At 38.5% G+C, this 26,451-nt stretch overlaps 3 protein-coding genes and 1 non-coding gene across 7 annotated transcripts; 2 read left to right on the top strand and 2 right to left on the bottom strand.

The window, feature by feature from the left end:
* The first annotated feature begins 920 nt into the window (after window positions 1–920).
* On the top strand, window positions 921–9,357 carry LOC121266352 (probable ubiquitin-conjugating enzyme E2 24). 3 transcript variants are annotated; one of them, XM_041170157.1, is made up of 11 exons: window positions 921–1,351; window positions 2,681–3,474; window positions 3,606–3,674; window positions 3,900–3,974; window positions 4,075–5,537; window positions 6,441–6,578; window positions 6,940–7,350; window positions 7,441–7,504; window positions 7,618–7,757; window positions 8,014–8,325; window positions 8,877–9,357. In XM_041170157.1, the coding sequence occupies exons 5-11, from the start codon at window positions 4,083–4,085 to the stop codon at window positions 9,120–9,122; spliced, it is 2,766 nt and encodes a 921-aa protein (XP_041026091.1). In that variant the 5' UTR covers window positions 921–1,351; window positions 2,681–3,474; window positions 3,606–3,674; window positions 3,900–3,974; window positions 4,075–4,082; the 3' UTR covers window positions 9,123–9,357. The 3 variants fall into 3 exon arrangements, with proteins under 3 accessions (XP_041026091.1, XP_041026089.1, XP_041026090.1); XM_041170155.1 differs by having other exon boundaries at window positions 2,681–3,674; XM_041170156.1 differs by lacking the exon at window positions 921–1,351 and adding an exon at window positions 1,778–1,913 and having other exon boundaries at window positions 2,681–3,674.
* A 960-nt stretch (window positions 9,358–10,317) lies between these two features.
* LOC121266351 lies at window positions 10,318–13,347 on the top strand. The gene has a single exon (XM_041170154.1). The coding sequence runs from the start codon at window positions 10,393–10,395 to the stop codon at window positions 13,294–13,296; it is 2,904 nt and encodes a 967-aa protein (XP_041026088.1). The 5' UTR covers window positions 10,318–10,392; the 3' UTR covers window positions 13,297–13,347.
* Window positions 13,348–14,288: 941 nt separating this feature from the next.
* LOC121266350 (callose synthase 11) lies at window positions 14,289–21,836 on the bottom strand. 2 transcript variants are annotated; one of them, XR_005940783.1, is made up of 3 exons: window positions 16,353–21,836; window positions 16,117–16,257; window positions 14,289–14,631 (listed from the first exon to the last, which is right to left on the bottom strand). XR_005940783.1 is itself a non-coding variant. In XM_041170153.1 (2 exons), the coding sequence occupies exon 1, from the start codon at window positions 21,679–21,681 to the stop codon at window positions 16,366–16,368; it is 5,316 nt and encodes a 1,771-aa protein (XP_041026087.1). In that variant the 5' UTR covers window positions 21,682–21,836; the 3' UTR covers window positions 14,289–14,631; window positions 16,353–16,365. The 2 variants fall into 2 exon arrangements, 1 of the variants encoding a protein (XP_041026087.1); XM_041170153.1 differs by lacking the exon at window positions 16,117–16,257.
* LOC121266667 lies at window positions 18,613–18,692 on the bottom strand. The gene has a single exon (XR_005940888.1). It is a non-coding gene; the product is annotated as a small nucleolar RNA J33 (small nucleolar RNA).
* Window positions 21,837–26,451: the final 4,615 nt, after the last annotated feature.

Here is a 26,451-nt window from a genome sequence, read left to right as displayed (position 1 = left end):
ATATATATTATAATAAATCACTTGGCACCTCGTGTCAAGAGATTCAAACTCTTTTTAATTCAATACATTTTTACACGCAGAATAACAATATTTTTAACTTCATATAAATATATTTAAACTCATCTTAATATCAAAATATATTTAAACTCATCTTAGATAGACTCTACAAAATTTACGCTATCATCTCAACTTACTATTATTCATAATTCAATTCATCTCAATTCAACTCACTATTATTCATGAAAAACAGCGTTACTCTTTATTTATAAATAATATTTCGCCACAAGATGTGACGTTGTAAGCTACCAATTAAGCATATTCTTTTGCCATACCGAAAAATGTTACATGTGAAGCGCTGGAAACAAAAGAAAGCCATTGCCAAAAGTTAATGTAATTAGGTATGGCAGCAGCAGGCAGCTGACGCATGCATCAAAGAAATAAATTATAATGAATAGATCACTCTTTTAGCAATGCAAGGAAGGTCATGGGTGGTGTCGTTGTAAAGGGTAATGGACAATCTAGCACCCCCCATAGATCCTATAGTTGGGTGGATGAATGACAATAAAGATCATACCACTATCCTACTACTCAATTTTATATTCTACATTTTTTTTTTATTTTCACCATTTTAGAGATATAAATGACAATATATAGATGCGTGTATTTTTATCCAACAATTAATTAGATGTTGCCAAAAAAAAAAAAAAAAAAAAAGAAACAAAGCGCATAATGGTAAGAAAAATAATAACTTTATAATTATTTATAACTTTACATGAAATGATGTGATTTTATTAATTATTAAAAAAAATTGTAAGTAAATCGTTAGAAGTAATTTAAGACGCTAACTGTTAAGTTGTATAACGACGGTACGTCTGATACTGTTGGTATATTCTTTCTTTCGTATCCATTTAATGGTCGCCCTCTCGAGTCTAATTGGATGAGAGAGACAAACGCAGCCCACACTCGGAATATTCAACGTTTCCCAGCAACAGAACAGTGAGCCACACCAACCCACAGAGAGATAGAGCGAGAGGGAGGGAGAGAGGGAGCTCTAATGGTTTGGAGGCTCGGGTATGGTTTGAAGGGCGGCGTTTGGGGAGGAGCTTGGCCTCTCTGAATTCCCATCGTTTCCCTTCTTTCAACAACAGTAAATGGTTCTAGTGGCTGAGAAAGAAAGTTAGCGAGAAAGTGCAAGAAACGGAAGAAAGAACCATAGGAGAAACTTTGTTTCTGTCAATAATTTTCTGGTTCGAATTCCTTTGATCAGCTTTTTGGAGACTTTGTGCGGTTTTCTTGGGTTTGGTGAAAAAATTTAGAGTTCCAGTGGTTAGCAGAGGTGGCAACTGCAATGGTACAGTGTTTCAGTCTGCAATTTCTGTCGGTTAATCTCTATCTTTTCCAAATGTCATTTTTATTTGTTTGAGGGGTTGATGAATTAGCTTTTATCTTTTCCATTATTAGTATCTATGTTACTTTTTTCTCGCAGTTCAGAAATATGGTGGTTAATTTTTATAGATTATGGGCAATGCTTTACTTTTGGTCATATTTTGGCTCTTAGAGCACTCGAATTTTTTAGGCGCACAAGTTTGGAGGTTTTTCTTTTTTTGTGATTTTCTGTCATGAAAGGCTGTTGTAAGATGTTTTCTGTTTTATCTCTTACGAAAAACTTCCAAAAGTTCTCTCTTTCTTAAGTTTCTTGAGGGTACAAGTTTGGTGAATAGATTATCATGAATACTTTCCGTAAGTCATTGAAGGATATGTTCTTTTTTGGTGAATAGATTATCATGAATACTTTCCGTAAGTCATTGAAGGATATGTTCTTTCGAGTGAAGGTTTGTTTGTAAAAGAAAATTATGGCTGCTACGATTTGAATATCTTTGTCTTTCATTTGCATTTGAAGATTTTGGAGCAAGGTATTTGATTTCTCATCTTAATTTCTTGAATGAGATATGAGAACTGACAGTTACAATTTTTTATGTGTTTCTTTCAGTTTTATCTCTGTGAAACTGGACCCTTGTTGATACATGAAATAGAAGTGATTAAGTTAAAGGTGTTGTCTCAGATTTATTCCTCAAAATGGCTTGGTTAAAGTAGAGTATCTGTACAATAGTTGCTCTAGTTTCCCTTAACTCTCATGTGTTGTCTAAACTACATTTCTAAGCAATGCATCCTGTAGTCTGAAATCCCGAAATTCTAATGCAACACCAAAAGTGAGGGACCAACAGTGGATTTTGTTACTCCATAGACGACTCTCTCTCTATCTGAATTGATAGTTACTTTGTGAGGTTCATTCATCGAACCAAATCTAGCATATTTTCATATCCATTGTTCTTAAAACGTATGAATGCAATATTCTCGTTATGGTCCGTTAATTCTCCTTCATGCATATGATAAAAAAAAAAAAAAAATCTCCTTCATACACACGCAAATAGTTTTTTTTTTCTTTTTTTTTCGCCTTTTAAAGACAAATTTCACATTGAATGTTAACAATTTTAAACCTCTATTTTTTTCTTCTGCATCTACTTGTGGCCCCTTTTCTGTGCCTTTCTTTATTTGAGCAGAGTCTACAAAATTTGTAAGAATAGTAGCAACAATCAGATAACCAATTCTAGATTCTCAGATTTTACTGCTTCTGTTCTGTGTTTAAAAATTACTTATTATTAACAGTCTGTGTATGCAGGTTCTCAGGAAATGTAAAATTGGTTGGAGAAGCTCTTCGGTATTTTGGCACTGAAGCTTGGTTACGCTGATAGTTTTCTCAGAGACAACATCCAGTTTGTTGCCAGGTTGCTTGTACAAAATAGTGTTGCCGCAGGTTCAACTGTTGGGTTAAGGGTTAAGCCACTTAGAGAAGCTTTTTTGAGATAGTGATTATTCAGATAGCTCTCTCAGAGACTCAATACAAAACTGAGTTTCTGTCAATCAAGCTGCTAGATATATCTAAGATTGGTGGTCAGTTAGGTGGCATGATCTCAACTGATTGTGACCTTGAGTTTCAGCTGTTCAATCGAACTCCTTACATGAGGCAATTCTCTTTTGGCAGCAGATAAACGTGACAGAAATTTTGGCTTTTTGGGGGCAAATCTCCTTTGGCAATAAGCATGTGAAGAACAAATTGCTTGCATAATTTTGTGAGGATTCTGTTCGTTTGGGCAAATCTCCTTTGGCAAAAGTTACTAAAGGTTCCTTTGGTTGGGTAACTTCTTTGGCAGCAGATATTTGAGAAGAGCTGTTTGGTTGGAAAAACATCATTTGTCATCAATCTACCTGGAACTCCACCCGCTCTATTGGGAAATCTCTTATCCGGCAGTGGTAGCTTTTGAGCTCTTCTGTGGTGGGAAAGTCTCCTTGAGAAGTTTCTTCTAGTGGGAACTTCAGTTCATTCATTGGGCAAATCTCCTTTGGCATTTGGGGTCGTAACTCGACTCCCGTTATCCCTATAGGGCAAATCTCCTTTGGCATCATATCTCCAGTGTTAGCAATCTACATATCCTATTGGAGATATAGACACACTATCAATATCCACATCTGTTGGAATATATATATTAATTTAGCATTTGTTATCATCCTTTGGTACGACTACAATCTGCATATCCTTATTGCAGTACATATTAAGAACGTGTGCTCAAACTAGGAGTGATAGAGGTGTTGGCTTCTCCAGTTCGTTTAAAAAGGTGAAACTTTTATGGTACCTTTCTCAATATCTACTGTTAGTTTTCGTTGTGGCAAATATTGTTATAGGGTTACTACCCGAAAGTACATCCTAAGTTGTTCACAGTTGCTTTAGCGAATAGAAATGTGGTTAACTGTTGGTTTCAGCTCTTATACATGTTTGAACTATGTGCTTTTGTTGTGAAGATATTGACTTTCTAAAAGAACCATGTTCTTGTGATTTCCAGTGAAGGTCAGCTGAGGAACTAGAGCAAAAGGCCACCTGAAAACATAATTCTGATTCTGTATCTTTTTCAGCTGAGGTGAGAGATCCAGAATTCGTCTGTGTCATTACCTTTCTTTTTTTATTCTCGAAATTATGTAATTTCTGCAAGACTGAGTTGTAGTAATATCTTATAATAGGCATCTGAATGATGGATGTGTTCCTTAGTGACTCTGATTGGGAGAGTTCTAGTGAAAGCAGTAGTAGTGAGGATCAGGAGGAAACAGAATGCATATATGGCGGGCAGGCCAGGAGCATCTTGTCAAGCCTTGAGGAAAGCATCGAGAAAATTGATGAGTTTCTCTCATTTGAGAGAGGATTTGTACACGGGGATTTAGTGTGCTGTGTAACAGACCGATCTGGACAGATGGGTAGAGTGATCGGCATTGATATGTTGGTGGATTTGGAGAGTGTTCAAGGAAAAACAATAAAATATGTCAATTCCAAGAAACTTCTGAAGATCCGCTCCATTACAGTTGGGGATTATGTGGTTTGTGGGCCTTGGCTTGGAAGGGTGGATAAAGTAGTTGATAAAGTCACTGTTGTCTTTGATGATGGAGCAAAGTGTGTAGTCACTGCCACAGATCAAGAGAAGCTCTTGCCAATTTATCCTGATGTATTGGAAGACTCACAGTACCCATATTACCCAGGACAGAGAGTGCGGGTTAGGCTCTCAAACGTTTCTAAATCAGCTAGCTGGTTATGTGGTTCTTGGAGGCGAAATCAAGATGAAGGGACTGTTTGTGCTGTGGAAGCAGGTTTGGTTTATGTGAATTGGCTTGCATCTGCTCCTGTGGGTTGTGATTTGAGTTTGCCTGCTCCACCATGTTTGCAGGATTCAAAAAACTTGAATCTGTTGTCATGTTTTTCATATGCAAATTGGCAACTAGGTGACTGGTGTGTACTTCCAAGTCTTGGCGGTGAGGGTACAATGGAGCTGGATTTTCTTAATGTGTCTACTGGTCAGCCAATCAAAGAAAATAAGAACTTGGCAAGAGGATTTAAGAGAAGAAACTCAAACTTAGATGAAGTCTTCGTAATTGTGAAGACAAAGACTAAAGTTGATGTTGTGTGGCAGGATGGCAGCCGCTCATTTGGACTCGATTCACAAAATTTACTCCCTGCAACTGTTATAAATGCTTATGAATTCTTTCCTGAGCAGTTTGTGTTGGAAAAGGGAACTTGTGACAGTCCACTTATGTCTATCAGCCACAGATGGGGTGTTGTGCAGTCTGTGGATGCGAAGGAACAAACTGTAAAGGTCCAATGGAAAACTGATTCTGTGAGTGAAGCAAGCAATTTGGATGGAAACAGGCTGGAGGAAATTTTGAGTGCTTATGAATTGGCCGAGCACCCGGAGTTTTCATATTCTTTTGGTGATATTGTGTTTAGGTTAGTTAAGAACCAGTTTGGGGATTCAGCGGATAGTGATCATGCCACCTCAGAAACTGGCATGGGTGTGGAGTCTGTTTTGGAAGGCAAGAACTGCAGCAAGGATCAGAATCAGTACCCCAATGAGTCTTACCTATCTTATATTGGCAATGTGACGGGCTTTAAAGACGGTGTTGTTGAGGTGAGGTGGGCTACTGGTCTCGTAACCAAGGTATGATGTAGTCATCCTAATTCTTTATTTATGCATATACATAGTCAGTAACTTGTTGACATACTAATTATATAAGATACTACTGTTTTTGGACAGGTTATGTACTCTTGTGCTTTCTTAAGGTTGAGAATTTTCTCGACCTTACTTACAGATGAGTTGTAACCATTGTTAATCCAGTTGGGTTTGCTTTAGGGTTCCCTCGTGTAGGGATATATGAGATTCCCGTCTCAAGCCTGTTGTGCATGTAGATTGATACACACTTTTGGTGAATTTGGTGGTAATTTATGCAGAACAGCCACTGAACTAGAAAACAACGCCACTGAGCTTGATGTATTATCTTCATTCCTATGAAATATGGATGAGCAGTGTTTTTCCAATGATATGCCAGTGGCCTTGGTGTATTATGTCTTCATGATTTGCTTAACTTGACAATGTAGAGGTGTCATATGATCTTTCTCCAACTTTAGTATTTTGTATGAATTACACTAGGGGAGAGAGGAAAAAGTTTGTTACTGCAGCATAAGGTTTTACTTTTAATGAAGCATCCTCCTGTAATAGATGTAATAGTTACAGTAACCAACTGGGTAATTCTGTAATGTTATAAGACCAATTTTAGCTGCACGTGTACTTATTTGGAAGATGCGTCTCTATTCTTGTTTCTCGGGGCTGTTGTTCACTAGATTTTGAGCGTCATTCCAGCTTTTAGTAAGATGCAGTGATTAGGTTATAGATGTGGTAGTGAGCCACCCATACTAAGCACGAGTGTTATGATATGCAGCCAACTTCGGCTACTTATAAAACTTGTATTTTTGTGAGTTACTATCTATTCTTGGTTCATGCATAACTGGGTAGTATCCTGTAGGGATTCAGCAACTTCTAATTCTTTGATGATCATCATTGCAGGTTGCACCTTATGAGATATTTCGGAATGATAAGTACGAAGGCTCAACTGCAACTAATGTGCTCTATGAAGAAAATGTTGAGGAATCAAATCAGGAGATAGTTGAACATAACAAATGGTCTTATAACCATAAAGGAAAGGTAAAGCCCCCCCCCCCCCCCCCCCCTCCCTCTCTGTGATTCACTAATAAGTAGTGTTAAATAACAGTGATGGTTTTGAGGCCTTGGATTAATTGGCGGCTAAAATATTTAGGAAATGGGTGATTAAGATAATTTGTGATATAGAACTGGAAGATTTGGTGGCAGTTTAGACTTGGTACTGAGTATCTTAAGAATGAGCATCATTTCGTTGGAAAAAATAATTGTCTTTCTGTACTTCTAAGTTTTTTTGGTGAGTGGGTTGTTTAGTATTTCCAGTATATTAATTCTGGAAGTTAGAAAAGAAACCTTGTATCATCTGCATTTGTCTTGGAGCAAACTTAATAGCAGCTTTAATGTTCAGGATTTGTTGGATTCTGACGGTGCTGGTGAAAATTACAAAAAGCATTCGTGGGAGTTTGGTTCCTTTCCCCTTCCTCAAGCTGCCATTGGATTTTTCATTAACATTGCAACAGGCCTATTTGGATCTATTGGTTCAACTTCAGATTCACGCCCAGTTGTAACTGGGCTTATTACTGAAGGTGGAAATGAATCTAAAATTCTCCATGAGCAAGAAGTGCTGGAAACTTGCGAACTGTTGCAAACATTTAGAAAGACAAGTTCAGATCTTGAAGTGGAAGAGTCTCTGGATGCTGAAGCTGTTCGATTTTCAACCACCAGTGAGAACTCTGATCAGTTTAGGCAGTTTGATATGGTTGGTGATTGCTCAGACCATCACTTTCTTGGCGCTGACAAACGGTTGGCGTTGTCTCAGGCAAGAAATTTGACTTATCCCTCTAAATGTAGAATATAACTTATTCAATCAGTCAGAATGATATTTTCCCCTCTTTGTATTCCGTTATAGGTGAAAAGAGTTTGGTTGAAGAAGGTTCAGCAAGAATGGAGCATTCTAGAGAAAGATCTTCCTGGTTAGCACTAATTATCCTTTTCTTTTTTATGCTGGAAATCAGAAGGGTTACTATTCAAATTTCGAAACCCTATTCAATGTACTATCGCTCATTACACCTTCGTGACCTCACAGAAACAATCTATGTCCGTGTCTTTGATGGAAGGATGGATCTATTGCGAGCAGCCATTGTTGGTGCACCTGGAACTCCATATCATGATGGGCTTTTCTTCTTTGATATTTTCCTTCCCACGGAGTATCCTTATGAACCACCTGTAAGTTATCGAACTTTTCCTGTCGATTTTGTGCTTGTAGTGTCAAAAAAAATTGCCCTCATAATTCATACATTTTTTATGAAATAGAAGTAATGTTTATTTGACTGCCCATACCCCCAAAATGAAAGAGGACCCTGTCGAAAATGAGGGTGTACAAGTTCACAGTCCATGCATGAATCTATTCTGCGTATATACATGCATGAAAATCACTCAAACAAAATCTAATGCTGGTATCGTGACATGAAATCCTATGCAGTTGGTGCACTACAATTCCGGTGGGCTCCGTGTCAACCCTAACTTGTATGAATCTGGAAAGGTCTGTCTCAGTCTTCTCAATACATGGACGGGTACAGGCTCTGAAGTATGGAGTCCAGGGCGCTCAACTATTCTTCAAGTTCTTCTCTCCCTCCAGGCCCTCGTACTTAATGAGAAGCCTTATTTCAATGAGGCAGGGTATGATAAGCAGATTGGAAGAGCTGAGGGAGAGAAAAACTCTGTAAGCTACAATGAAAATGCATTCCTTGTCACCTGCAAGTCCATGCTGTACCTACTACGAAAACCTCCTAAGGTACAATAATTAGTTCTCAAATCTCAATTCACTCTACCATTGTGGTGGTTTGTAGCAGCTATTATGATAATTACCTCTGGAGTCTTGGACAATATAGAGAAAGATGAAAGCAACAATTTGAGCGCTATATTTTTCTTGAATTACTATAATAGTATTCAACAATTTTTAGCGTATAGCCTTCAACACAAGTATCCATACATGTTCGGTATCACTGCCACGATTTCAACAAATGATGTATTGCACCATTTTCAATAGTTGTTTTTTTTAATTTTTGGATCAAGATATTTTCAATAGTTATTGTTTGCAATGACTTGAATTGTGTAAATTCCATTGTCTATAATTAATCTATTAAGAGGATTCAAATGGGATGTCCATGTTAAAGATGTCTCCATTAAATACATACTGTCTCAGGAATTGAACATCACAAAAATAAAAAATTGGCAACTTACATGACCAAACCCAATTTTATAAGAGAAAATGCTATTACATTTGAATTTATCCTTTTTCATGATTAAGCATTATTTTTTATGTTCAACTTTTTGCTGGTGCAGCACTTCGAGGCATTAGTGGAAGAACACTTCAGGCGATGCGCAGAGTCTATTCTAATGGCTTGTAAGGCATATATGGAAGGAGCTCCAGTGGGCTATGCTTTTGGATGCGGAAAGGCCGAGGTTGAAAATATAAAGGGAAGTTCTAAGGGGTTCAAAATCATGGTTGCTAAGCTCGTGCCAAAGCTTGTGGAAGCATTTTCTGACAAGGGCATGGATTACAGCCACTTTTTTGAGCCTGAAAAATGAATTTGCTGGTAACTCCTGAATTACCATACCAAGACCTTTATTTTGTTTGTAAATATGTATAATATCAACACTTGCTTGGCAAAAGATTGGTCATTTGTCAATATATGGTTGTTGTGTCATGCATGGTGGTGAAAAGTGACTTAGTAAGGCTGTGTTATATATGTATCATAGATTATGGCTTGCAGACTTTCAGGCTATGAAATAAACTTCCATGTTGGGTTGGTGTGCTTGATAATGATCTTGTGTCTGTAATTTTTGACAAGGATGTTATAGCATGGCAAAGCAAATAGATCCTATATCCAATTTTCAGAGGTTTACATCTCCTTGGCATGAAGTTAAATCCATGACATCCATCCCAACCCACCAGTCTCTCCCATAAATTCACCATATATTTCCTCCCAAGAATTCTTTCCTCGACCGAGGAAAATAAATGCGAAAGTCAGTTGCGAGTAATATTATTCATCATCCTTCAAGATGATATCAAATTATTATAAAGTTATATTTTATTTTATACTTATCTCTCAGTCTCACGTCATGAATTGCATTTTTCAAAGTTAATACATTTTTCAATGGCTTTATAATACATTTTTCAGCCGAACTCATTTGAGCATGTACAAGGAGAATACGATAACGGTTGTCATATAATTGTAATATTTTTTTGTTTTGAGTTTTGGATGTACACTTGCTGGTTTCTTCGATCTACATATTCAAAAGACCCCCAAACAAAGTTCACATCGACACTGACGAATAATGGCGATGGAAACAAAGTCATATCTTCTTGATAAAATAAACTCAATACAAGTTATGTGTAGATACTCCGAATCTAAAGGTATTGACTTGACCTCTGAGATGTTATGTTGATGGCATCATGGCATGACAAAGCATAAACTTGGTCTCATATAAAGAAGACAAAAACCCAAAAAAGAAAAAATGGTGCCTATGACAATATTATATAATTTCAAAGAAACATGATTTTGAATTTTGAATTCCTTACACACCAAACTTTTTTATTTTTTTTTAATTTTTTTTTTATTTAGTAAGAGAAAAAAAATATAAATAAATAAATAATAAATATAGTGTGTGATGTGTGAAAATAATGAATATAATTTTTCTAATTATAATCAGCTAAGGAACAGAAGGCGTTTTCCAAATGGAGTTTTTGGGGACCCCGACCAAACGAAGCCTTACAGTTACAGCTCCCCTGCTCGGAGAGGCCTATATAAGTTTGAAATCCGAAAAGCATCTCAACCTTCCCTACCAACTCCCACCAATGGACTCCGATTCTTCTTCTTCTTCTTCTTCTTCTTCTTCTTCACCTTCATTGCCCAAATTCCAAAGAAAACTCTCAAAGTCCAGCAAATCCCGCCTCGCTCCCCTCCTCTCCTTCCTCTTCTTATTCATTGCCAACATCCCCACCAACACATCTCTGGTTCAAAGCCTAACCAGTACCTCGAACTCAATACCCGAAATATCGTACACCCAGCACTGCAACGAAGTTGTTCCCGAGTCCACCAACAGCTTTCCCTTCTCCTACTCCACTAGCACCTCTCAGTTCCTCCTCTTCCGCACAGGATTCTTTTCCGGTGGCGACCGGATTTTCAACCAAACCTCTACCGATTCCCCGAAATCTCTCACGTTCATACCCTTACATTCCGAAAATACTTCCTCCGATGGCGTCTTCAAGGTCCAAGCCACCCTGAACCTCCGGAACCCGGCTAAGTACCCTGTTTTCAGCAACACGACGCACCGGCTATTACGCCAGATTCGGTTCCGAGGACCGAGACGGTTGCCTTGGCGGCCCGTAGCCCGGTTTTTGCTTGATGGGTACTGGTCTGAATCTTCTGGGAAACTCTGTATGGTCGGATCCTTCTCGACTTACGTTGATCCAGGTAAGAGAAACCGTTTTAATGCTGTTCTTAAGCTTAATTATCCGATTAATTCAAGCATTTATGGTAGTTTGATTGGTGGGACTTTAGAAAGTTCGAGTAATGATAAGGATGATTCAAACTATTTTGAGCCAATTTCAATAATGGGGTTCAAATACTCGAATCATGAATACACGTTTATTGAGAAAGAAAATGGGAGTGATTGTTTGAGTGGTTACGATGGGGGAGAGAATTTATCTCGAAACAGGACGAACCGTTTTGTTTGTCCCTTTCCCCTTGGACAGACTTTTAGTTATTCACTGGAATACGGGCGTCATTGTGGTAGTGGCAATTGTAATCCTTTTGGTGGGAGTATCCGGTATTTGCCTAATTCTATGTTTTATCGGGGAATTTGGTGTTGGGAGGGACGCAAGGTGCAGATGTTGTTGAGTTTTCGTAACTCTAGTTATACTGGTTACGAGTTTCCTTTTGATCCTAATACAACGTTGATTGCTGAGGCTGAGTGGGATGAGAAGGAGAATAGGCTTTGTGGTGTTGCATGCCGAATTTTGAATGTTACAGAATCTTGGGCAAATGCTTATGTTGGAGATTGCTCGATCGGGTTGAGTTTGATCTTTCCTCCAGTTGTCTCCTTAAGGAACCGAAGTACTATCGTGGGAGAAATTCGGAGCAGGAAACATGGGAACGATTCTGGTTACTTTGGCAAAATTGGATTTCAGAGTTCTCGGGCAAGATCAATTGACGTCCAAGGTCTTAAATATGAGTATACTGAGATTGAGAATGCAAGAAAGTATTGTGCAAAAAGGAAGATTAGGAGCAAGGGAAAGACATATCCTGATGGGTATTCATTGGACATGAGGTTTGATATGTCTATTAGCAACAGCACAGGAAAAGTAGCAACGGGTTATTTGACCCCATTATTTGTAGGTGATCAGCTTTATTTGCAACAGTATTATGGGCACACATTTGTGTTGCCAGCTCCAAAGGTTGCAGGGCCTGCTGCATTCCACATGAACTACAGCCATAGCAGCCTGCTCAATATCAGCTACAAAATGAGCTTCATACCTCGACCCGATTTCAAGTTCAGTGTTGATACTTCATCCAAAGCCATTGATATTTCTGCAGAAGGAATATATTCTAGAGATACAGGTCTTCTGTGCATGATAGGGTGTCGGCATCTTGGATTGACTAATCAAAATTTGGTTAGAAATGATTCATTAGACTGTGAAATAAGGATTAATGTTCAATTCCCTCCGTTGCATGCCGAGCATGGTGAAATTGTAAAGGGAACTATTGAAAGCAAACGAGAAAAGTTGGATCCTCTTTACTTTGAACCCCTTCAATTGTCCTCAAATTCAATAACCAATACCCAAGCTAAAGCATCTATTTGGAGAATGGACTTGGAGATTACCATGGTTCTGATTTCTAATACACTAGCATGTGTTTTTGTGGGCCTGCAGCTCTTTTACATGAAAAAGAACCCACAAGTGCTTCCCTTCATTTCCATTGTGATGGCCATTGTTCTTACGCTGGGGCATATGATTCCTCTGCTGTTGAACTTTGAAGCCTTGTTCATGGATAGCCATAACCAGACGAATGTTTTTCTTGGGAGTGGTGGATGGCTTGAAGTGAATGAAGTAATAGTAAGGGTGGTAACAATGGTAGCTTTCCTTTTGCAGTTGCGCCTTCTCCAACTGACTTGGTCTGCAAGACAAGATGATGGAAGCCAAAAGGAGTTGTGGGTTTCAGAAAGAAAGGCTCTATATGTGGCTTTACCAATGTATATAGCCGGTGGGTTGATTGCTTGGTCTGTGCACCAATGGAAGAAGCCTTACCAGAGACAGTTGGGGAAATTTCTAGTACCGCAGCGCAATGTTTACAAGCTGCATGCTCCGTTCTGGGAGGACATCAAATCTTATGCTGGTTTGCTCCTGGATGGTTTTCTACTTCCACAAATATTGTTCAACTTATTTTCTAATTCAGGAGAAAAGGCTCTTGCCTCTTCCTTTTACATTGGAACCACCATTGTTCGTCTGCTGCCTCATGCCTATGACCTTTACAGGGCTCACAGTTCTACGTGGTACCTTGATTCATCATACCTTTATGCAAATCATAGGATGGATTTTTATTCCACTGCATGGGACATCATCATCCCATGTGGTGGTCTGCTATTCACCGTGCTTGTTTACTTGCAGCAGCGATTTGGAGGCCGTTGTATTCTTCCCAAGAGATTTAGAGAGACATCTGTATATGAGAAAGTATCTGTTATTAGCAATGACGAATTGTGATACATGATTTCTGTTTCTATAAATATAGCAATCACTTTCTTTTTCTATTCACTCTTTTCCACGAATATAATGCTACTTACAGTTTTACAACATTTGCTACAGCAATGCCAATTTTATGATCCGGCAGTGATAGGACGGACCCGACCCCAAAGAAATTGGAGTTCATCGTTTGCTCCGAGTGGCTATGGCATTTGTATTTTGTACTCACTTTCGGCTCCTAGGAATGACTGTTCCAGTGAAAGCTACAAACTTACAATTTTCTTCTTTTCTTTTGTTTTTTAAGCTAAAAAAAATATTTTTTTTTTTTAGTTTTCCCTCATGGCTTATCTTATCTTAGCATATCGACTAACTATGGAATTGGTTGGTGGTTTATAAGCTCCTAGGCACCCTTTTCTTGTAAACTGGTTTTCAATAGTGAGTTGTACCTGTTCATAACAAATGATATCAGAGTCATCTCACGTATGCAGTTCATGTTGACACGGTTGCAATCGTGTGGTACAGGGATGATGCCGGCATAGCAGTATTCTTTCGGAACTAAGAAAGACCTAGCGCACAACCAACCCTTGTGAGCGCCGAAACTATTGTGGACGTCGACTGTAGAGTGTAGTGGTTGTTACGATCCCACATCAACTAAGTATGAGATTGGTTAATGATTTATAAGCCTTTAAGCACCCTTCTCTTGTAAGTAGTCGATTTTCAAGGGTGGTTACTACTTAGTGAGTTCATAACAGTCCCAGTAAACCCAGCCAATTTCAGGACTGCATACTTGCTGAAAACCCAGATTGTTTCGCTCATTACAACTTCCTTTCGGACCCATGTACCATGAGAACCAAAGTTTCATGGGTGAATAAAACATGGGCACAGGTGTTCAATATCTCATATGCAAAACATTGCAGATTTCAGGACTATAAAGCAATTAAAGTTTAAAACAAAATGGGCGTTCGCAAAAGCAGAACAATAATGCCGCCAGGATAAATTTGAGATAACCCTGCTTAAAAGGATCAACAAAATTAGTACGATTGCCGAAAACTAGCATCGAAACTACACTGTACATGGACAATCTGTACATAACCGAACCCTGAAAACATGGCTAAACTCTACGTTCACTGATTATGCGCAGTGCCATCACAAGATTACAGCAGCAAAGGCACGTATGCGTGCAATCCGATGTAACAGTGATTGGAAGATGAAGTTGAAAAGGTAAAAAATAAGAACATAATTTCCCCGGTAAGAAACAATGCCACAGCACCGTACAGAAATCAGAAAACACCTCGGTCCGTAAAAATGAAGGCCAGCTATCTACTTCATTTTCTGCTCCTAGTCCCACCTCATAACCTGAAACACAACACAAACCCAGTTAAAATTACATAAAACGACATCGGCGGTCATCAATTCATCAATTATCAGATGAAAAGGAAAACCAGAACTAATGAACAAATATGTTTCTTGTTCCAAACGAATAAAGTGACTGGAACTAATGATCTCATATGACAAATACCCCAACACATTAGTTGTGATTTAATGTATTGGGGGCATTGGTCATATAAGATGTCACTCGTGCTGGCATAAGTTATGCCTGGAAGGGTGATTGATCTTCTTGCTAGTTGGAGAAATCTTTATGGCAATCCCCAAATTGTGGGAGTTTGGAAAATGGTCCTCACATGCCTTAAATATTGCATTTCGAGAAAAAGAAATGACAGGAACTTCAAAGATAAGGAAACATCCTTAGTGGAGCCTAGATCACTCTTTTTCATTACATTATTTCTATATGCAAGATATTTTAACAGGCTTGATTTTTATGATTTCCTTGTACCTATTTATTCTTCCTAACTAGGTGTTTTCCCTTGTATATGTCCAATGTGCTAGCCTATGCTTCTATTACTATTAACAAAACTTTTTACTTGTCAAGAAAATAAAAAATCTCACTCATAAGTAATATAAAAGCCCTTGACACTCCATATTTGTGTCCATTTATCTCTTGGGGTCGAGAGTCCTTGCAATTATGTAGATGAGAGAAATTTATTCATAGGACAGTAACTTGAAAAATATGCTCTAATTAAGTCCAGTTTAACGCATTCTACACGAACTACTATACTAATAAGAGAAACCAGTCTATAATATAATAATAAATATAGCATAAATAACATTTTCACAGAGTTTATCACTAACTCTAAACTTAATTTAACAAGTTACTAGGAACTTGTTCTTTATATCTTCTATACATAATCACACTCAACACACCTAAATCAGGCACAAAAGAAGACATCAATTCATCTCATGAACTATGATTGTCAAAACAAGATTTTTTTTTTATAAGTTGTCAAAACAAGATATTACGATGACATAAAAAAATTATAAAAAAAAAAAAAAAAAAAAAAACTGATTTTAATTCCCATTCAATAACGTCAATTTTTATTATTCAATAATGTCATATTCAAAACTAGCTTTTGGGCACAAATCCCAACATTTTATTCGAGCGAAAACTGAGGGTTTGGGGAACACTTCCCCCCACCCCAAAAAACTCGCACACCCTCTCTCTCTCTCTCTTTATAGGTAAATCAGATAAAGGATTAGAAACGAAATGCTGGCTATGGGTTCATCTCGCACACCCTCTCATAGGGATGAGTGCTAAATACAATTTCCATCAAATATGAGATGTTACTAAAATAGAATCTATCTGGATAAAACAGCAGGAGAACAATACGTCTGCGTAGATGGATGTTTGTACGTTCATGTATAAAAAGAAAAAATGGTACTGCCCTCATTATTTTTTTATGACCAGGAATCCTAGAGACCTTGCAAACGTAACATGTCTTTTACCTAGTTATGTCCTGAATCCATGTAATGCGTCCCCATCACACGGATCAAGTAAATCATCAGCTTTTCACCGATAGATCGTGGTCCCTAGAGAGATGGTTTGCACCCAAGAATTCGGACCTTAAACCTAGTGGGAGCATGCCACTAAAACCAAAGCCCTCCTTATTATCAAAGAGAGCTTATGTTGAATAAATGATGGGGAAAGTGAACGTTTAAGAAAAGCTTTAGATAGAAAGTACCTCTATTCACATCTCAATTGGACCTTTTCCCAGTAAGAAGGCGAGATATCTGGAGACCCCTGCTAAATGCTTCGTTGAACAGAATCCTTGTTTGCATCGCCTGAAATCCGGGCAGCCATGACAACAACGCTACAGGAGCCATAACAATCACTCCAAAGACCAAGTCGTATAGCCGGGCCAAGGCAACCACAGTATCCCACACCACAGTGGTCTGCAGAAAAGGTCTAAGTACCTGGGCTATCAATATCATACCCCAGCCTGTTGGGATAAAGGCCAAGAGGCTTGTGACAATGTCAAGAAACTCGAAGGGAGTGAACTTCAACAACAGAACAAGTACAAGTATTGTAAGCGCAATGACAAGAAACTGAACTAGACGGTAGTAGATATGCTCTTTTGCAGCATATTTGTCCCGAGCATATGATATGACGATGTAAATCCCAACAACCACAATCATGTATATCCAGGACAGTAAATAAACAGCTATACTTGTGTTTTTAGCAGCAATCTTCAGTTGATACACAATGCCATACTGGAAGAAGAAGAATCGTAGATCTAAAATAATCTCCAACAGTTTACCCCAGAGACCAGTTGTCCTCAGATGGTCCTGCTCCTCATACCACCATGTTTCCCAGCTCTGTTCTGCTTTTGAAAACACCCCACTACTATTCCATATCCAATTCAAAAAATCTTCAAAATCATAAACAGTCTTCAGCCAATCAAATCCAGAAGGATTAAATATAAATGGCGCCATTATCCACGACACCACTAGAAACCAGGAAGATACGGTCATGGCTATATAAACAAAAGTAACGTTTCTAGACAAGGGGCTATGAGAAGCATACACAGTTAAAATAACCCCAAGCTCAATGCCCTTCACAAAATGGCTCCGAGCATAGAGTCGATAGTTCTCAGCAAAGCTCTTGTGCTCCACCACAAAACCACGACCAGTCGCTCGATACTTTGCACCCCCATGCAGAATAGTCCGGCCAAAGAAGTGGGTACGAGTGCCCATTGAGAATGTGTAAAAGAATGATGCCAGCTGAAGCTGCATTGTCAAGAAGTCCCATATTGCTGGAAGGAACCCAAGTTCAAGAGTGTTCTCCAAAATCATAGGAAGAGCAGTAAAGAGACCAAGCTGGATGACAAACTGCTGATTAAGGATTGCACCAAGGGCTTTATTGTTACTGGTACCCATGGCTGCATCTTCGAGACCACTGAGAGCAAGATAAAGGTGGCCCCACAAAAATGCATAGACAGTGAGAACCACAATCATTGAGTTGTAGTAGAATCCAACGGTTGTGTAGAAAACTGAAAGCATTCGAAAGAAGTCCAATCTATGACCCAACCGATATATATCTCTGCTCAAAACCTGCTCGCCATTGCCACTAGCAACCTTGGCCTCAAACATTGAGATCTGATTTAACCCAACATCTCTTCCCTTACCGACCTGTATATATTCATGGTGTGTCACATTGCCACCTCGCAGGGTGCAGTTGAAGCCGGCAAATATATCCTCACTAATATTTATCGCTCTAGAAGCCTTGCTGATCCCACCCCGAGTCAAAAACCAGAACCTGTCAAACACATCTGGGTGACCATAATGCATTCTCACCTTCAATGGGTTTGCCAGAACTCGCTGCCCCAAGGTCACAAAACTTGCTTCCTGAGCAGACATGAACCAAGCAAGTGAAGACACTGAACCGGTGAAAATATTCTCACGAACTCCCAAGATGGTTGGTTTCCTGATACCATAGAAGTTGTTGAATTCCTCCAATAAATTCCGCATCTTGAGTGTCTCTTCAAAATAATTGTCTTGGTTCATGTCAATGGCCTGAAGTGCATCGCCTCTGGTGAAGATTATGGCATGGTTTTGGTTTTCTGGTTTGCCTTCCCCGAGCTTCAAGGGGCCAGGCAACCTGACCCGATATATCTCCACCTCCCTGCGCAGCTCCTGATCATATTTCACAAGAACAGAGTAATACTCAACTTCATCCCTCCCCAAGTGAACCTCATCAACATAGGCAACTCGAAGAGCCTCATTGTTTTTCATCAGATATAATATCTCTTCAGCACGGGGGTCTCCCCTTGCCTTATGTTTCCCATACACCTGGCATGCGACCACATATGTAAATTTCATTAGAGCACTCCCATGCTCATGTCCCTTAAACAAAAGATTTACACTGCTAGTTACTCTGTTGAGATTACGTGAAGATAGTGGCGTACCCAAGTGTAGGCCATCCAAACCATCTTCTGGTCGCTCCTTTACGTCCATCTCAGATGCAGAATCCAGAAAGGCAAGCATCTTAAGAGCCCTATAATAATACATCATTCCTCTCACAGTGCGGGATAAGGTCTGACCTCTGTACGACGCCCAAAGACGAAGTTCTCTTGCCTTTATTGTGTAGAGTTCACTCTCTTCCTCCACGCCTTCTCTATGCATCCGCTCCAAAAAATTTCCCCACTCATCTTCATAGATCTTCTGCAGATAAAACAGGGTAGAAATGCCATCTTCATTTTCCTTTCGGAGATTCAATAGGCTATAGAGAACTTCTTCATCATAGTAAGGCGTAAGAACACTGAAAGCCATCATTTTTTCAACATCCGGAGCACGAGGCATGTTCATAAATAGTGAATTGCTAAAGAAAGCAATACGCCTTCTTGCCTCAAGATTCCTTGGGACATTGTGCATGGCATCTCTAGAAGTAAGAATAGCATACAAACGCCGTAGGTGCCTAAAGAATAAAGCATCATCAGCATCGGGGAACTCGACAGCAGTCTCAAAGAGTAGCCCTGCATTGGTGGCTGGACTATGAGGTGCCAGACCTGCATCTCTCAACATCCCAATAGACGACTTCTTCCTTGGAAACTCTCTGATTGATAGTTCATACAAGGCCTGTAGTATATTCACTGCCTCACTCAAATCTTTATTTGGTTGATTCAGAAGCTTAACAAGTGCTATTAACTTAGCATGAATTTTTGATAGCACAGACATCTTGAATTCCTGTGTCAACTTTCCATTCTTAATTTGGTAATCTATCTCCTTGAACAAATTCTCGACAATTGAGTACTCCTCATTGTCATCTTTAATGATCATAAGAAGTAAATATTTAATGCTATCATAAGCTTCTATGACAGCACACCGCCTATATTCATTCTTGCATATCTTTAACCAAAGCGACTGATCAGGCTCATCTGCCAACTCTTCTGCCTGACTGAGAGCAATCAGCAGCTCATTGCAGAGGAGGACACATGGCCATCGAATAACCCTAATATTCCAACTATTAGGAGCCAGTTCCAAGAGCTCGTGTTCTTGATCACTGATCAGATCTTCTTCCCTGAAAGTTACCATGATCTCATTCCAAATCAAGGCAAACCTGGTGGCTTCCACTTGGCTAGATTCAATCTTCTTGTACTGACCAATTCCATACCTCAGCTTCAAGAGGTGGATAGCGTCACGGAGCTTCTTCACCAGTGTCATATTAGTATTTATCTGCAGCACCTCTGGCATGAGACTAAATTGCATTGCACTAGCAAAGAACTGAAACCTTAGCCTTAGCTGCCCAATGTTCCTAATCTCACCCAGATGCGAAAACAACCCAATAGTTGCACCAACAAAGGACGAGAAAATTGCATACCAAATTTGCAAATCCATGAAATAAATCAGCAGCACAGGAATCCACAACAACACAACAGCAACTATATTGGGGCTAGCGGAAAATTCATGCCATTTGTAAGGTACATCACTAAGATTTAAAAGAGCCCTTGTTGGGCTGACCAGAGGCTTGATTTGAAGAAAGTAACTGAAAGAGAATTTCGAAGCCAATACAGCAAACCAGAACATAGCATACTTGAAATTATTGACAAGCCCTTCCCTCAAGCCACGACCCACGAAAATTCGGGTATGAAACCACCATGTCAACAAGTAGAGCACAGGCCAATCCAATTCCTCAAGTACATTCCTAATCCATGGAACAATAAACAAAGCCAATGCCAAAAACTCAGGGAACACGAAAACTAGACCAGCCTGAAGAAAACTTACAATCCTCCGATTAGCCTCATCAGACCACACTCCATCCCCATTCTTCTGAATCCAAATCCTTCCATAAAAAACCGCAAACACCACAGTCCATGTCAAGGCGACTGCGAATTTCAACGCCATCCTCACACCGAGCCAGATTGTTTCCCTCGAAACCAAGCTATACTGAGTCCCAGCATCAAGCAACGATTGCCAAACTCGCAAGCCAGCCCAGGTGATGAACACAGACAGCAGCTCCACCTGCACATCCCTACTCTCCAACGCCCGCCACGGATATTCTTTCCCCTCCAACGCAACGATAATCGAGGCCTGCAAGAACAGTATGAGCAACACCCAGAGCTTATCGAAGCTCCTAAACACGTTCCAAAACGACCTCTGCTCCACAAACCCCGTCTTCCCCACACGCTCGTCCTTGGGCGTCGTGGCGAAAAAGTTACACGAGGGATTCAGCGGCCATTTCAACCTCTGGAAGCACCTCCTACTCCAAAAATACTCGTTTATATCGTCGTAGTTCCTCCAGGCCGAGTGCGGCACCTTGCCGTTTCCACTGCTCTCAACCTCGGTTTTAATAGTCTGATAGATTGGCACGACCACACACTTCAAGAACGCACCGTCCCCGGAAATCGAAGGCAAGAACGATTGACCAGTTTCGGAGTCAATTTTACCGTCGAGAACGTGGTTCAGTTCCTTGGCCATGTGGTGAAAGATGTAGCATAAACATTCGGGAGCGAATCGGAGATTAGCGGACTCACCCCAGACCAAAAGGTAGAGCGAAACGTAGAGCAATTCGCGGCGAAGACCGTTAGATTCGTCGTTTCCAGTACCGGTTCTGAATCTTCGATTGGAGAGGTAGATTTCGGACTTCTTGCCAAGGTAGGAGCACCAGGAGGTGTAGTTGTGGAGGAGCTTGAGACGGAAGCGTCGGAGCACTGAGGGTGCAAGCGCGTCGGGTATAGTTGGAGGGGGTTGAAGCCGCATTTGGGAGTTGGCCAGGTGGAGGACCAGGTGCTCCCTTTGGTTCTTGACGTTGTCGTTTTGGAAGCCGAAGAGGAGTCCCAACCAGTCCAGCAGGTCGTTGTTCGGGTTCCAATGCACGAACGGCGGTTTCCGGAGGTCCCCCGTTGCGCGTAGAGCGGCCGCAGCGGCACGTATCTCCGGATACCGGAGTGAAGGGTGGTCTGTCAGGAGGCTGTGGATGGGGATTATATTGTAGACGTCCGCTTCCCAGAGTTCCGGCGGCGCGTGCGAATTGATACGGACTCGCCCCGGCGCAGGACGCTGCCTCAGGTTCATGACTATCGATCGATCAACTACCGTGACTGTTTCTCTCCTTCAAAAGCGCTTCCGCTTTCATTTTTTGCTTTACCAGTGCAGCAGACTTCGGTCTTTGGATAAAGCACGGAAGTGACGAACGGTATATCCTAACGTCGTACTCGAAGAGTTTTGCCCCAGTGCGGTTTCTTTTTTAAAAGCCTGGGACTGTAACTGTTGTGGTCTAAGCCACGCGCGAGGGGAAGGGTTGTAGACACGTGCGGCTTGGTCAGTAGTCTTTATGAAAATGATAAAAACATGTTACTTTTCTTAATATTTTAAATATAAAATATTTTATAAAATTAATATTAGTTTATAAAAATATTTTTATGTTTTAATATGTATTGTAAAATATGTTGTTAGCTCAGGTTTCATTTGATTATTAAATTCATCTCAATTTATTATTATAATTTTTAAAAATTTCAATACATAATATAATAAAATATAAAAATATATTATAAGACAAGTGCTTCATACTGGTCCGACTGTTAATCCTACAAAAATAGCCCTCAATTCAACTCAAGACAGGTAAAGAAAAATACTGAAAGAGAAATATGCTAGACCACAGAGAATCAAGCCCATTTCTCATTTGCACCGCCCAAGACACGAGCCCCTCGTCTGTTATTTTTTCCTCTTCCACCAAAGCCCCCAAATCCAGAAATTTCCCTACCCAACTTGTGCGATGGAGATCAACCAAGAGCCCCAATAGAGCTCGACTTCACAAGGTTACCTTCGGATTCTGGAGCCTTCATAGACTGGGCGGCTACGTCCTCTTCATCCGCAAGCCACACGCGCCATCAAACATCGGTGTCAAAGACCTTTCTCTTCCTTTATACCAACGATTCTTCATTTTTTTTTTCTTTTTTATACCAACGATTCTTCATTTTTTTTTTTCTTTTTTATACCAACGATTCTTCATTCTTCATCTTCGGTTCGTTCAATCCACTTTTATAAGCTTTTATCTCAAACGATTCGATTATTCTCAACAACAATGAAAAATTATTTTCTTAAAATCAAATACATTTGACAGATTGTGACCTGAGGAGAAGGATCAACGTCGGTGGACTGGTGAATGGGCTCTGGGTTTCGTGGGGGCATGGGGAGAAGATTTGGAAGTTGAGATTTAGGGGTTCTAGATTTCTTTCGAGTTGAGCTTCGACAGAGGAGGTGCGATTCATGATTCGTGGGGAGTTCTCCTTCGGGTTGAGATTCGAGAAAGCCAATGCGATTCGTGGAGAGTTCCTTCAGTTGTGATTCGACGAAGGGGGTGTGCGAATGGGAGTTCCTTCAGGTTGAAATCACGTATAAGAGAGATTGCCCTTTCTGATGTTTGCTGGTTTATGATAAATGTGGTGGAAGTTATACATGTAACTATGTGATTGGCAGACTTTTATTTGGCTAATAACAGCCGGACCGGTCCTAAGGAATTCTCATTATAAAATGTGTTGTTAACATGTGCTTCATTTGGTTATTAAATCCTTCTCAATTCATCATTACAATTTTTTAAAATTTCAATACATAATATAATAAATAATTTAATTTTTTTAAATCATAAAATAATATTAATATTAAAAAATAATATTAATATTTTATCATCTCAATTCAAAATTCAAACCTAATTTCAATGTTTATAGTTGGGATTGAAAGTAGGGCTCACGTGCCACGCACCGGGGGTCAGAGATTGATCAAATGTGTCTAGGAATTCGAGAAAGCAAGGAACAGAATAATGCAAGTATTATTTTTGAACTGGCTCGTAATGTAAGTCCCATATTGGCATTTAAAGAAACATAAAATTAAAAAAATTACTTATTAATGGGATCGCAGCTGAACATGTAACAAAATATTTCCTTTTCTTTTCGATTATATTATCTTTCCCTTGTATTTATTGGTGCAAGATATTTCAAATAATTGTTTATTTAAGTGATCTAAGAGTATTTTTATTAACTTGGTCAAAATTAAAAGATAGCTAAAATTTAAATAATCTGTGTTAAAAATATCTCACATTAAATTAGACATATCTAAAATAATTTAGATTTCAACTACAGTGCTTCACCAAATATAGTTAATCATAATTACTTCATCAAATATTGAAATATTAGTTTCTCACTCCAAACAAATAAATTTAATTAATTAGAATATAATTAACATTTAACATTTAGAATATAATTATTATTAACATTTAATAATAATTTTTTGATATTAATTTAATTAGAATATAATTATTATTAACATTTAATAATAATTTTTTGATATTAATTTAATTAGAATATAATTATTATTAACATTTAATAATACTTCTTTAATATTAATTTAATTATAATATAATTATTATTAACATTTAATTGGCAGAACTAGAAAATGTAATAAAAATAAAATTAATTAATTAATTATTAAAATAATAGTATTTTATTATTATATAGAGAGTAAATGAATAATCCAATATAAGAATTGAATGTAAATGAAGTAGACAAATGTAAATTCATGTGATATTAGCTGAAATTTAAAGATGTATTTAGTCAATCCAATAAGAATGCTCTAAGAATGAGAAAATAGAGTAAAAAACAAAGATAGATTAATCATGAATATTAAGAGTAATTATAATTATAAAATAAAATAAAATAATCCATTTTGTTCATGATAAACTTTTTGATCTCCAAAAGGGTCTAAAGCGGGATTTATATGACAAATAAGAGATATTTAGTTTTTTTTTTTTTTTTTTTTTTTTTTTTTTTTTTTTTTTTTTATGAAAAGAATAATTTTTCTGATACTACATAGAAACGTTAAGAGTGTGTTAATGCCTAAATTTGATATGATGTTCTTTACATTTATCAATAAAATAGTAATAAACAAATAAATAAAAATAAATAAAGAGTGACATGAAGATTTACGTGATTCAACATAAAAGTTTACGTCCACGAGTTTTTGGGGGAGAAATCTATTATGATTAGTAATTTTACATTATCTCATGATCTCGTATATCGTTCAATACAATTGAGAAATCTAAAATTTCAAGAGGTTGAAGACAATGCCTCTCTTGAGAGAGATCTAGTGGAATCGCTATGTGTGGTAGATTCTGTACATAGCTTGTGTACATTTGTGGAGATCTCCTACTTATATAGATGTCTATTTCTTTTGAGTGATTGAGTCTCACTTGTCTTGTAAAGCCGTTTCCTTTTAGGTGTCTGGGTCTCTTTCCTTATCTCTTATTAGTTTTATCTCTTAACTTGATTTTCAGCTTTATCTCAAGACTAAATTATAGGTTGCTGATTTGAGCCCTACAGATGTCCATGATTTTTAAGATCGATTTGCTCAATAAGAAGGTCTTGAGAATCTTCAAGTCAATACTCTGTAGAATAAATTTTGAAAATTTGTCCTTGGTTTTCTGTTTGTTTTTGTGCTAAGCGGTGAAAAACTCATCTTGGAAAGATGGACAGGAGATGTGTTCGACCGCGTTAGATGCGAGCGCAGAGCTTTACTTTAGCAAGAGATGTACTTGACCGCATTAGGTGCTAGCATGTAGCTCAGCTTTGAGTTTGTTTGTTTATGTTTGCTTGATTGTCGACAAAGAGTGCATATTTTCATGATTGGATCATTTTTGCTATTGTTGGTAGTAGTAGACTTTCTGCCCCTTAGTGTAAATTTTCGTTTGATGTTCTCATTTATAGGTTCATGTTAGAGTTTGTTTGTGTGACCTGCGCTTAAGTGGTCAGGAAGTTCGTTGACTCCATGGGTCCACATAATTAGGCAGTTGCAGAGCCCGTCAACTTGTTCCTGAAAGAAACCCGCATGAGGCAGTTGTGGAGCTCGAGGGCTTGTTCCCGAAGGTAACCCACTAGCAACGGTTGTGATGTGAGTGTCATCACTTGGCATCTGCTGGAAAATGCCTTGTGCGAGGGTTGAGGGGTTTTTGACCTACGCGCCCTTTTTGATGGCGAGAGTCAGGAGATTCTTTGGCCTGATCTTCCATTTCGAGGGTCGCGGAGTTCTTTGAACTCAACTTTGGTATTTGAGGACCATTGTTTACTGCGAGTCTAGGGACTCGTCTAGGGACTCAACTTTGGTAAAAGAGATGCTTGACTGCACTGTTGTGGCAAAAGGTTGAGTTTGATCCTGATTCGTATTGTTGTAATGTGAGGTGGAGTTCGCCCGTCCTAAGAGGCTTTTACCAAAAACTAAATAGATAAGTGTAATACAAATTACAAATTTGAGATTTATAAACATGAGTCATTTCGCTGCTGATTTAACTCCTACAAAGTGCATGCAAAATCTTTCATAATAGAGATGTCAAAAGGCTAAACTCGTTGCTCTTTAAATATCTAAATAGAAATCGACAAAGAATAAAAATTATATTTTTAAGTAGAAGAAAAATAATATTTTCAGTTGTGAGTGAGTAAATGCTATATAATCATTTAAAAAAAAAGAATAAATACAAGATTTACATTAAAAAAATTAATTTTTTAAACGTAGACTCACTCTTTTTTAAAATAATTACGTAATACTTAATTATTTTATGACTATAGAGTATATCTAATAAAATATTTTCAAACCATAATTTGATTAAAATCTTATAAATTTAATTTTAATCTTAAAATAATATAAATAATACGAGCAATTTAAAATTAAAATATCCTACCAATCTAAATTTGGTATTTTGCTCCAGCTCCTCAGAATTTGAAAACAGGCAGTGAAGTGATGCATAGAGACGTTAACGGTGCCTGCGAAATGTCAGAATCATTTTCCATGATTTTAATA

The sequence above is a fragment of the Juglans microcarpa x Juglans regia genome, chromosome 5D (assembly GCF_004785595.1).
Source record: "Juglans microcarpa x Juglans regia isolate MS1-56 chromosome 5D, Jm3101_v1.0, whole genome shotgun sequence".
Lineage (NCBI taxonomy): Eukaryota > Viridiplantae > Streptophyta > Magnoliopsida > Fagales > Juglandaceae > Juglans > Juglans microcarpa x Juglans regia.
This window is presented reverse-complemented; position numbering and strand designations above follow the sequence as displayed.